Here is a 12375-nt window from a genome sequence, read left to right as displayed (position 1 = left end):
ATGGGGTCGTTATGGGTCCTATGGTGTTCTGAGGGGTCATATTGTGTCCTATGACCCCTTAGGACACCATATGACCCCTAACGACACAATTTGGTGTCTTAAGGGGTCATATGGTGTCCTAAGGGGTCATATTGTGTCCTAAGGGGTAAGGGGTCATATGGTGTCCTAAGGGGTCATATTGTGTCCTACGACCCCTTAGGACACAATATGACCCCTTAAGACACCAAACTGTGTTGTTTTGGGTCAGATGGTGTCCTAAGGGGTCATGGGACACCATATGACCCGTAAGGACAACATACGACCCCTTATGACACCATATTGGGTCATTATGGGTTCTATGGTATCCATAAGGGTCATATTGTGTCCTACGACCCCTTAGGACACCATATGACCCATTAAGACACCAAATTGTATCGTTATAGGTGATATTGTGTTCTAATGGGTCATGGGACACAATATGACCCCTAAGGACACCATACAACCCCTTATGACACCATATTGGGTCGTTATGAGTCATATGGTGTCCATAGGGGTCATATTGTGTCCTACGACCCCTTAGGACACCATATGACCCCTTAAGACACCATATTGGGTCGTTATGGGTGCTATGGTGTCCTAATGGGTCATATTGTGTCCTACAACCACTTAGGACACCATACAACCCCTTAAGACACCAAATTTTGTCGTTGTGGGTCATATGGTATCCTAAGGGGTCATGGGACACCATATAATCCCTAAGGACAACATACAACCCCTTATGCTCACTCTCTCTCTCCCCCCCTCTCTCTTTGTCTCCTCTCTCTCTCTCTCTCTCTCTCTCTCTCTCTCTCCTCTCTCTCTCTCTCTCTCTCTCTCTCTCTCTCTCTCTCTCTCTCTCTCTCTCTCTCTCTCTCTCTCTCTCTCTCTCTCTCTCTCTCTCTCTCTAAAATATGAGTAATAAAATCGGATACCAGATTTTATCAAATATCCAATTTTTGTCATTGCCATTAATGTGGCAGCAGTAAAAAAAAAAGCGGCAACGGGAAAAACTTTTGGGACCACAAATTTATACATTAAAATCTGATATCCGATTTTATCAGATATCCAATTTTTGTAAATTAAAAAGAGCCTTGTGGGCAATTTTGTGGATTCCAACGGCCCACAATCTTCACATTTTGTTTTCTGTCGACGATCACTGGTGAACAAAAAAATAAATTTGAAATTTGATTTGCATGCACTGTTTATTGACCCAAGAACCAATCAACCTCTACAAGGCTCTTCCAGGAGGTTACCTATCCATTGGTGCCATCACTAAGGGATAAGGGATAATTTTTGGGATAGGTGGTGGATGGTTTTTAACTATCCTCCATGCAGTAATAATGAGGTCCCACAATAATTTTTGAGGAAACTCTATTGCGAATTTAACTATCCTCCATGCAATAAGATAGGGTCCGAGTTCCAGGGTAGAGGTGGGGGCTCCACACAGGATAGAGTAGGGGCACAACGTTCTCAAAATTTGGCACCAAGACCCCTAGGTAAACCAAATATTGCACATATCACTATCCCTTCTATTGTAAAGGAGGGTGTTGAGGTAGAGACCTTAGAGTCCATTAGCTCACTGACTCAAAGTCTTATATATCACACTAGGCCTCTAGCACAGGGTGATGTGGTTGAGTCTTCTGGGAATCGAGTTCGCCCTCACTTATGTCAAAATTGTGGGTCTCAGTGTGTTTATGATCATGAAGATGGTTCAAATGCACATGGCCATGACACATCTGCAACGAATCAAATTGTCATGACAGATGATCTATTGAATCAAACATTTGACATTGATAGTCAGGTAAATTTGAACAAGTTCAAATTCAATTTATTAAATTTTATTTTGAAACATAATATTAAGTAAATTACTAGAATGATTTTATTTTGAAATCTAATATTAACTAACTTACTAGAGTGATTATAATAAAATTTTAGGGTCGGAGTGTTCACCCCCAGTCTAGTGGCCCTCCTCCTTTTGATTGCAGGATGATGTCAAATCCACAGGTTTGTAACTAGTAAAGAAATTATAAATATAATACATGTGAGTAGTTTAACCTTATGTGAGCGGTAATCTTATGCCTCTCATTAGATGTTGAATAGGTTAATGTTGGGCCTTCAACATCAACACCTACTAGTCAAGGTGGTCATCGAACTTTCACTCAAGTAACCTTGTCTATTTTTATTCATTAATGGTTTGTAAAATAAAGTCAGTTAGATTTTGGCAATTGAATAACATTGTTTCATTTACAGATGCTGACATCAGATGCACCTAATATTCGCTCCACAATGGAGCATGGTGTTCTCTAGCAGTAGCATCTTTGATGCCTTTAACAGTAGTATGAGTCAGATTAGTAAATTTCACATTATATTTGTCTTATTTATCTATTAATTGAAATATTGAATGATATTCATTTGTACTTTAATTTCTATTTTGATTCTTACCACAGGGCTTTGCAACTTCAGATTGTGAGTGTGCCCCTATTACAAATGAATTATTGCAAAAATTGATTGAGAGAGATTATTAGTTTGTGCTAAGTGATTAAGGTCCTTTGTTGTATGCCTATATGACATTTTTTCATATATATTTCCAGATATATGACATTATACGTCTATATTGTTTTTTTGTAAGACTATATGGTTTTATTACATATATTGTACTTTAATCGACATATAACAATGTGTCATGACTTACTCCTGCATGGTATCTATAGAAAAACAATTTAACAAAAAAATGTTGTTAAGAATTTCCAGGAAAGTATGAAATTGTTTTCCTTTCAGAAAATCTAGGTCATATTAGTTTGAAGAATAAGAGATACAGGGAAGATTGAAAATAATAATTACAAGGGGATGCTGCCATCATATTTTTGGAAAGATTGAAAAGAACCTAATTGAATTAATATCATTTTATTTTAGATTTGTCTACAAATTCTTCCTTCCTATGTAGATGATAGGGATACTATAGCTTTAATTTTCTTACAAACAAGTAGATTTGATATTTATTATTGTTAGTATGTTGTTAAAAGAATACGTCATATCCAAGTGGTGGTTGGCACGAGCTTGAATATGGTAAGTTGTATGCATCTTGAGGTTGAATATGATATGTTGTATACATCTTGAAGTTGAACTTTGATTAGACTTTGTCAGCATTTGATGAATCATAAATGTCATTTCATTATTAATCTTGTGAGTGTGAGGTGTAGAAATAAATATCAATTACTTTGAACGTCATGGGTGGTTGTCCTGATATGATAACTACCAGATGGTTATGCCTTATGAAGAAAACATGAACATATAATAACTAATTGAGAACATCAATTGAAATCCATAATATAGAGGATACTAATAATAGATCTTTGTATATTTTATCTGCCTAGTTTTTCAACCACTGGCCTTCATGTATGTTTACATGTTAAGCTATGTGGTCATTTCCTCTTACAGTTTTGTTCAACATCTTGATGTTCTAGGATTAAAATTTCTTTTCTTGGACATTCAAGTGAGTTTGGCTTAGAGAATATCAATGTAGTCTCTTTTGTACTAGCCATGAAATGGCCTTGGGTTATTCTGGCATTTGATAGATATTAAATTAGATTGCAGTGTAGTGTGGAACTTGTTTATTTTTCTAATAATGAAATAGGTACATCTGTATTGAGGTAAAATGAAGCTTTTCGCTCATATGAAGATGTCGCATTGGCCAATTGGTCTTTATTATAATACACAAGACATAAGTAAAATCAAAACGCTCTCGTCAAATCCTGCCAGATGCTATGTTAACTTGTGACTCATTAGTGTATGCTGGGAGAGGGGAGAGTGTGTGGCTTCAGGGTGCAGTTTTGGACTTGAACCATATTGCATAAATCTCAAGGCTTCAACTTGATTATCATTAAAAGTTTCTGATTGTTTACAAAATATCTGGATTTCTAGCTCAACTTGTTGGCCAATACTGCCTATGACATTTATCATATTTTGGAAATTAAAAGCACAATCAGAATGTTAAATGATATACCTCTGTACATTACAAAATTAACAACATAATCTTGTTCTGAAGGCCTTTAGCCACATTGATCAACATATGATGCAGTCAAAAATAGGGAGACAAATTAATGGCAGCCTCAACCTTGAAGCCAAAATCCAAATTTAATACACATATCCCTGATGCATGATAAAGACACAAAAAGCCATAGTTTTAATCCAGATTTGCAAACATAGAAATCATGAGTAGTAACATAGATTGAGAAATTTATGATAGATCTTCAAAAAGTTGTGTGTCATCATTTGATCTCTCTTTGCAAAATCTGAACTCAGTTTTTCCTTTTTTTTCCATGAATCTCACTCTACTGAAAAGAATACCACCCCTTCATTTTCCTTACCAAGAGTATACCTGGTCTTTTCCCTTCAAGAGCTCACCTTTTTCATTATTCCAAAACCAATTGAAAGATTGGTTTTCAAATACTTTGTTTCTTGGCTTTTCACATATGGGTCGACTCTTGCATTTTTCTCTTTTCATGTTCAGACTGACTCTATCTCATTCATGCTCAACATGATCTTTCATCAAAGAGGACTCACTTTGTCCTACCTACCTGTGCCTGTGGAAAATTTAAATTATTTTGGGTGATTCAATCTTGCACTATCCACAGGATTCTCATGCTTCACCTGTGATCGTCGAAGAGGAAAGTTCACTTGATTATGACCATCTATCAGATCTTGTACAACCAAGACATGTTTTTGCAGTTGCTGCACCGCAAGGGAATGAAGAGAGATTAGACTATTGGTTGGCACGATGTGTACAGGGAAAACAAAAGCTAACACAACCAGTGATAGATGATGATGGGTTCACATATCTTACAAGTTCAGTTGTTGTTGTGGGAACTTGGTTGCGAGACACAAAACCATTCTAATGTATTCACACCTTATTATAGCTACAAATGTCAAGTTGTTGAAGAATCAAGAAAAACCAAAGACCAAAGAGCTATGGACAATGACTACTGTTGATCATGAAGCAATACTGGATAGTCTTAAGCAAAGAGATGACCCTTCAGGCATACTTGAGTAGTAGGTCTTTAATGGTGCCTTATTTTTTTAATCATGCATTTCATTTCAAACAATGATCATTAAACATTAATGTTCAAGTTTTTTACATGTATATTAAGGATTTTTTCAAAATGTAGGTCTACTGATGATCGTTCGCAAGTGCCACAGATTCTGAGTTAGGGCCCGTCAAAGTTAGACAATTTTTAGCACTTAGGGTGCTCAAGGGACAACGTCGGTAGGGTATGACCCCGAGCGTTCGACTGAGTAAAGGGGGGGGGATAGGAGCATGCAAAGGATAATAATGCCTAACTGGACATGTTAGAGTTGACGGTACGTTATCACGACGAGAAGAACAAGAAATTGGCCACACGACAACATAAGATGGAATGAGACTAACGATTTTTTCGCCAACCGAAAAAATGCTTCCCTAATAAAACCATAGGGAAACTTGAAAAACTGAGATAGGATTTTGTAGGGACCCCTCTTGTGGACCCGTAGGTTCAAACGGATCATTCGCAGGTTCCACGTATTTCAAGTTAGGGTCCGTCAAAGTTTGACAATTTTTAGCACTTAGGGTGCTCAAGGGACGACGTCGATAAGGTATGACCCCGAGCGTTCGACTGAGGTGGGGGGGGGGGAAATAGGAGCATGAATAGGGTAATAATTCCTAACTGGACATGTCAAAGCCGACGGTTCGTTATCACGACGAGTAGAATGAGAAATAGGCCACGCCAACCGAGAAAATGAGAGTGACAATTTTTTCGCCAACCGAAAAAATGTTGTCTTAATAAAACCGTAGGGAAAATTGAAAAAATGAGATAGGACATTGTAGGGACCCCTCTCATGGACTCATAGGTTCAAACAGATCATTCACAGGTGCCATGGATTTTGAGTTAGGTCTCGTCAAAGTTTAACAATTTTTAGCACTTAGGGTGCTCAAGGGACGATGTCGGTAGGGTATGACCCTGAGCGTTCGACCGAGTGGGGGGGGAAATAGGAGAATGCATAGGGTAATAATGCCTAAATGTACATGTTGGAGCTGACTATTCGTTATCATGACGAGCAGAATGAGAAATTGGCAACGCGACAACATTCGATTGAATGAGACTGGCAATTTTTTTGCCAACCAAAAAAATGTTGTCCTAATAAAACCGTAGGGAAAATTGAAAAACTGAGATAGGATTTTGTAGGTACACCTCTCATGGCCTCGTAGGTTCAAACAGATAGTTCACAGGTGCCACGGATTCTGAGTTAGGGCCCGTAAAAGTTTGACAGTTTTTAGCACTTAGGGTGCTCAAGGGACGACGTCGGTAGGGTATGACCCCGAGCGTTCTATTGGTGCCCAAAACCACAGATTGGAAAACCAAAAGACTTGCCAAATCCTCAAGTAGTCCAATCAGCCTTGGCCAATGAACAGGGACAGTCAAGGACTAGATCCCTCTGCACTTTAGGCTCCACTAAACCTAGGTGGGTGTGCCTCTTCCTCTCAAGCACAAAAGAGGTTATTTATAGTGAGTTTAAACCTTTTAGCAAGTTTACACAACTGACAAATTATTGTTCTACAATTATGCTTTATTATGTGCTTTAACTAAATGCTTTGAAAAGAAATGATTGTGAAAGCATATTGAAAATGAGATTGCTTTCAAGACTTAAATGAAATCTGCATAGATCAGTTCATATAGGATTTGGGAAGAACGTTTCTCTATCAAGGACCTTGAATACATACAGATCAAAACCTTAAAAGATTAATAACACACTAGTGCCTCTATCCAGGGATATATATGACACTGTGTGGACAAAATATCTTATCAACTCAAGAGACAATTTTTCATCAACTATGAAGGTTCAGTATGCGTTACACAAACAATAAGAACTCAATCTTTCACTTAATGCAACGACATGTGATTCACATCATAGCAATTATATAAACAGATTTACCAAGAGGACAAAGATGATCTTCAACACAAAAGTGTACACAATATTTGGAAAAAGAAACATCGAACCTTGTATATTAATCTTCAAGAAATAATTGCATACATAAGCTACACTTGCAGATACTCCATTAAAGATTGCTTGCACAAAATGACACTTCTTCTTCCTATAGACTTCTCTAATACAAAATGATATTCATTCCTTACAGCAGTCGCTTGTTCTTATGACTCCCCCCTTTTTAAATATAAGAATGACTCCCTATAAGTATGTCAATCAAAAGACATATATGAAAGGACACACCCTTTCATTCATAGAAGAGAAAGCTACAGATAGATACATTCCAAAGGACACAACCTTTGGTTTAATAATTAATTACAAATGAGAATCCTTAAAAATACTAAATGATACTTAAAACATATGTCTTTTATTCTCCGCCTTAATAAAATTCCTCGGCAAATATCCATCATCTTCTCATTATCTCCTGCACACAAGATAAGCCAATCAAATTCATTGATTTAAAATTTAAAACATATTCCACCTTAGCTTTTAGTTTGAAAAGTCAATAATCTTTATTTCCTTATACTTGTTTAAAATAATTCATTTAAATCAAAGTATTTCCATCTTTAACAAAATAATGTGCAAATATAATATTCATTGACATAAAATAAAAATATTGTCATATCAAATAAAATAAAAGAAAATACTTCCCTTTATAATGATATCCGTGAATCAATATTATTATTTCGGTCAAGCTTCTTCCCTTAGCGAGCTGTTCACAGGTCCTATTGATTTTGTAGTTTCATCGATACCTTTTATTTTCGATGGGACCACTTCTGATTTATTCGATGAACGTCATGTCGATGAAACTACTGCTTTCGGTGAGTTCTTTTAGAGATCCATCACAGCGTAGGTTTGTTTGATAAGTCATTTTTTGATGATATGCCACTTCAGCTGCTAACTCATCTTGACCGGACCCACCATTTCACTTTGGTTCCTCTTTGTCGCTGATCTGCGATAGGTATTGATCATGCAACTTTCCATAGCAAAATAGCGACAGCCATTGGATTTCTTTCAACTTGCACGGTTGTTATCACACCTGGGTCGCTCACCTCATCTGTTGGGCCCACCATGTGTCACCTCTGGATTGGCTCCAAGGTCTCTGTCCTACCACCTTAGCACAACCTCACTAACTACCAGAATGAAGCTCTCCCTTGTCACCTAGTCGTGATGGATATTCATCATGCATCTCTGCATAGTGGATCAGTGACAATCGTTAGATCTTTTCCAACCTACTCGCACGTTATCTCCTTCGAACTGCTTCCTTAGCGGGCCCCACCACTCGGTCGCCATGTCGCGACGAATAAACATCGCACATCTTCCGATCACGGTATAGCGACCACCGTCGGGACCGTCTGATCTTCCTTATCTGATCGGCCTTTAACCTTGCCTGAGCAGCTCTCTCTTCTCTTTATCCATCTGTGTCGCATGTCACTATTTGGTTTGCCTGCGGATCCACCTACCCACCACTTGGACCTGGGTTCTTCTTTTGTGCTCCGCCACGTGGCACATCCTGATTTGCTTGCAGATCCACCGGGATGACACCTCATCTGCCACTTTGGCAGTCGCTATGTCATGGGGGATATAGGTCGTGCAACTTCCTATCGCGATATAGCGACCGCCGTTGGATGAATCTCAAACTTGCATGCTCGCTAACCTCCCCTTTTCCGCATGTTCTTTGTCACCAAGTCATGGGGATAAACCAACGTGCATCTCTATCTTACGGTATAACGAACACCATTGGATCTTTTTGCCCGACCATTAGATCTGCCTGACTTGCTCGATCTTTAGCCTCCATTCTCACTAGTCTGTCGTAAAACTTTGGATGCCTTGGGATGTGCGCGCACGCAGGGTCCATTGGGTTTATCCTTCTTCACGCACAAAGCCTTTTGTCTTTCGACAGTTATCATACGGGCTACTTTGGATTTAAACGTTAAAAGAGCCTATCCCACAAACAATGTGGGATAAAGGCTTTCCCTCTTCTGACGCAGCTCCATGTTCTTCAGTTATGCTCCTGCAAAATGATTTACTAACATCCGACTGAAAAGTTGTGAATTTAGATTTGCCTTTAGAAAACATATCAAATAATCTCACATGAATCTGAAATTCGAAACGTAGGTCTTGAGATATACATGAAATACAAAGGAATAGTTAATTTGACCTGAAGTGTTGAGATGAAAAAGAATTATGGTTCGAAAAGGTATACCTGGCTTGATTCTGGATTTTGTGAAACATATATATACCTCGAGCTGACCTCTTGATGGATGCATCAAACTTGGTCTCTGCAAGTTAGAATTGAATGAACTTACTTGATTATAGATGTTACACATGATTGAGCTTAGAAATCTGATTTTTGGCATAAATCTGGAACTCTAAAATTTGAAAATTTTAGGGTTCCAACATGTTCGATCAAGTGGGGGGCAAAATAGGAGCATGCATAGGGTAATAATGAATTGTATCAAGTAGTGTTCATTAAATGAATTGTATTGTATTGTTCATTATACAAACAACACTTGCGATGAAATGAAATGAATTGTATTGTTCATTAAATAACCATTATTAACCATTGTTAATTATTGGAATGAAGATTAAAGATTTCCATGATAACACCATGCGCAGATGAGCAGCAATTTATATGATCAAATATCAACTTCTGTATATATTAAAATGTCAAATGATTACAAGTGTATGTCCATACACAAATATGACATAAACGCCAACTCAAACAAAATGTATGTATATATATGTGAATGTATGTCCATATACAAAATATACATGCCAACTAGACATGTAAGCATCCCAAAACTATCTATAACATCCTAAGTTGTTGATGGATCATCAAAATCGATCCTCTTCGCCGCACTACTCGGCTCTGAAGGATCCTGCACAAGAAAAAACAAACCACGATTAAGATTAGTTATATTATATAACTCACATTTGAAAATTTAACATAACAATGAACTATAATTGAACTATTCTTGTTTACCTCATCTCCACGTTTTCTCTTCGGCTTTGCAAGACTCTTGTTGCATGTCTTTGGTAGAGGAGGTATGTTTTCAATATTTTCATACACAACCTGTAACATATGTTCACAAACATGACATTGATATAAGTTAGCATATAATTGTCACTGATAATAACAAACTATATCTACTAAACACAAAATAAAATAAACACATGTACTCGAGACATCTCTTCTTCTTCATCATCTTCAGGTATACTGGGTGTAGTCAACAAGGATGTGAAGCCAAGAATTCTCTGTATATATACACAACAAGTATATGAAACTATCAATCTATGTCTAGACGTGTATAATCACTATAAGTTATTTAAACTATTCAGTCAATCATATTTGCATTCAATTACCTTTCTCTTGTCTCCAACTGCACTACCAGATCCTAAATCACATTGCCCCGCACTCATGTTGCTTGTGCCCTACAAGAGTAAAATAAGATATAAATGCAAGTTACTACATAATCTAATTAATACCAATTTAAATGATGAGCATGTATGTACAATAAAATACAAACGACTAGGTGCAATAATATATGTACCGTCAAGCTATCAAGGCCAAATGAAATCATCGTCAAGGTGCCCTCCTGAATCTGTGTCAACTCCTCCTCGGTCATCAACTGTCAAATAAACCATGTAAATAAAAATTAGTACTTAATATTATTTAGATTATAAATATTCATTTAAAATATAGCATGAACTGTGAAAATATAACTCTTACCACTACATCATCAATGTATGATGACGGTGCCTCATCGCCTCTAGCATGCGAGGACTCCCCAGGGTATCCTCCAGTTTATGTCATAACATCTGGTGCATTGTGCATCTCCTGCACCTCATAATTTGCATTGTCCGCAGGAGGATCAACAGGCTATCCAACTGGACCTAAGCATACGTGCCCACACATGACACAACTATGGGGCACACAAATGTGTGGAGCCGAGAATGACGTGTCAGCGCCACCGGATGCACCGCTATCATCAAAAGTAGGCTGAGCTACTGGCCCAGCCTGAGAAACCAAAAGGCTACTCAAAGAGTGAATAGTCGATATGGTTGTGATGTCCCCTCACAAATGATATCTGGATGCTGCACTAGAGGTAGGGGATCAATAGGAGGAGGGGGGACATATGGGCCCTGGACTACTCTGACTGCCCCAGGTCTATTTTGGGGCATACCTAAACCCACACCCTGGAAATGTTGGATGTCAAAGTAGTTCACATGTTTTCCTAAACCAAACTCAACATACAATTTTTTTTATGAAGTAGAAGGGGACATCAAGATTGTTGTTGGCTAGTTTGTCGAAAACCATCCACCAACTATCCCAAAAGTTTTTCACAATACCATCATTTGTGCACCATTTAATAGAAAGTTTTGTTTTTTGGGGGTCTACGGGTTGACCAGTGCGGGGATTCACAAACAATGAGGCGATAGCGGCTTTGGATATCTTGAGATCCTTGATCTCCTTGTAGGCCAAGCCATCTGCATATTGTTCTCTCATAGAATCTCGCCACAAAAGGGCGACATTGTTCTCCTCAGTCATGGTTTCCATACTCTTTATAATCGATGTGGGAGGATCAAACATTGGGTTTAGGCGAGGGATCCTACGATATACATCTGCAATCCCCCTCGATTCGTTCAAATTTTGTGCAATTAAATCCTGAATTAAGGGGGGGTTTGGCAAAGGAGAGTTTGGTTGTTGCGGTTGTGGTTGATCAATGTTTTCACTGTTATCCCCCATTTTTAACCCAATTGAATGTAAACAATTGAATTTAGTTAACAAATTTAAACAATTTTGTATTTGATTTTTAAAAAACCTAGTTTTCATGAAAAAAACCATATTTTCAATGAAAAAATAAATAAACATTAGAAAAAATACAAAAATTGAATGAAAATGATTTAAAACAATAAAAATCTTACCTTTCAATGTATTTTTTTAGCAATTTTTGGACAAAAAACCAGATATTGGATTCCCAAATATCGCGCAGCCCGTGGGTTAAAAATAACTCATGGGTTGTCACAATCCAAATATATTGTCTCAAAAAATCGGATATCTGATAAAATCGGATATCCGATTTTTATACTTAAATTACTTTAAAATAACATTATATTATATAATAATATAATAATATATTATATATTATATATTATATATTATATAATATAATATAATAATATATTATATAATATATAATATTATATATAATATAATATAATATAATAATATATTATATTATATATAATATATAATATAATATAATAATATATTATATAATACGTATTATATAATATATTATTATATTATAATAAAATATAATATATATAATATAA

General features: G+C 36.9%; 1 protein-coding gene across 2 annotated transcripts; it reads right to left on the bottom strand.

Annotated features, from left to right (window-relative positions):
• Window positions 1–9728: 9728 nt before the first annotated feature.
• LOC131079465 (uncharacterized) lies at window positions 9729–12074 on the bottom strand. Of its 2 annotated transcripts, XM_058017431.2 has the most exons (6): window positions 10769–12069; window positions 10590–10667; window positions 10402–10470; window positions 10219–10293; window positions 10022–10111; window positions 9729–9917 (listed from the first exon to the last, which is right to left on the bottom strand). In XM_058017431.2, the coding sequence occupies exons 2-6, from the start codon at window positions 10662–10664 to the stop codon at window positions 9855–9857; spliced, it is 372 nt and encodes a 123-aa protein (XP_057873414.1). In that variant the 5' UTR covers window positions 10665–10667; window positions 10769–12069; the 3' UTR covers window positions 9729–9854. The 2 variants fall into 2 exon arrangements, with proteins under 2 accessions (XP_057873414.1, XP_057873415.1); XM_058017432.2 differs by lacking the exon at window positions 10219–10293 and having other exon boundaries at window positions 10769–12074.
• Window positions 12075–12375: the final 301 nt, after the last annotated feature.

Source organism: Cryptomeria japonica, chromosome 8 (genome assembly GCF_030272615.1).
Source record: "Cryptomeria japonica chromosome 8, Sugi_1.0, whole genome shotgun sequence".
NCBI lineage: Eukaryota > Viridiplantae > Streptophyta > Pinopsida > Cupressales > Cupressaceae > Cryptomeria > Cryptomeria japonica.
The sequence above is the reverse complement of the archived record's forward strand: the minus strand, read 5'-3'. Positions and strand labels throughout refer to the sequence as shown.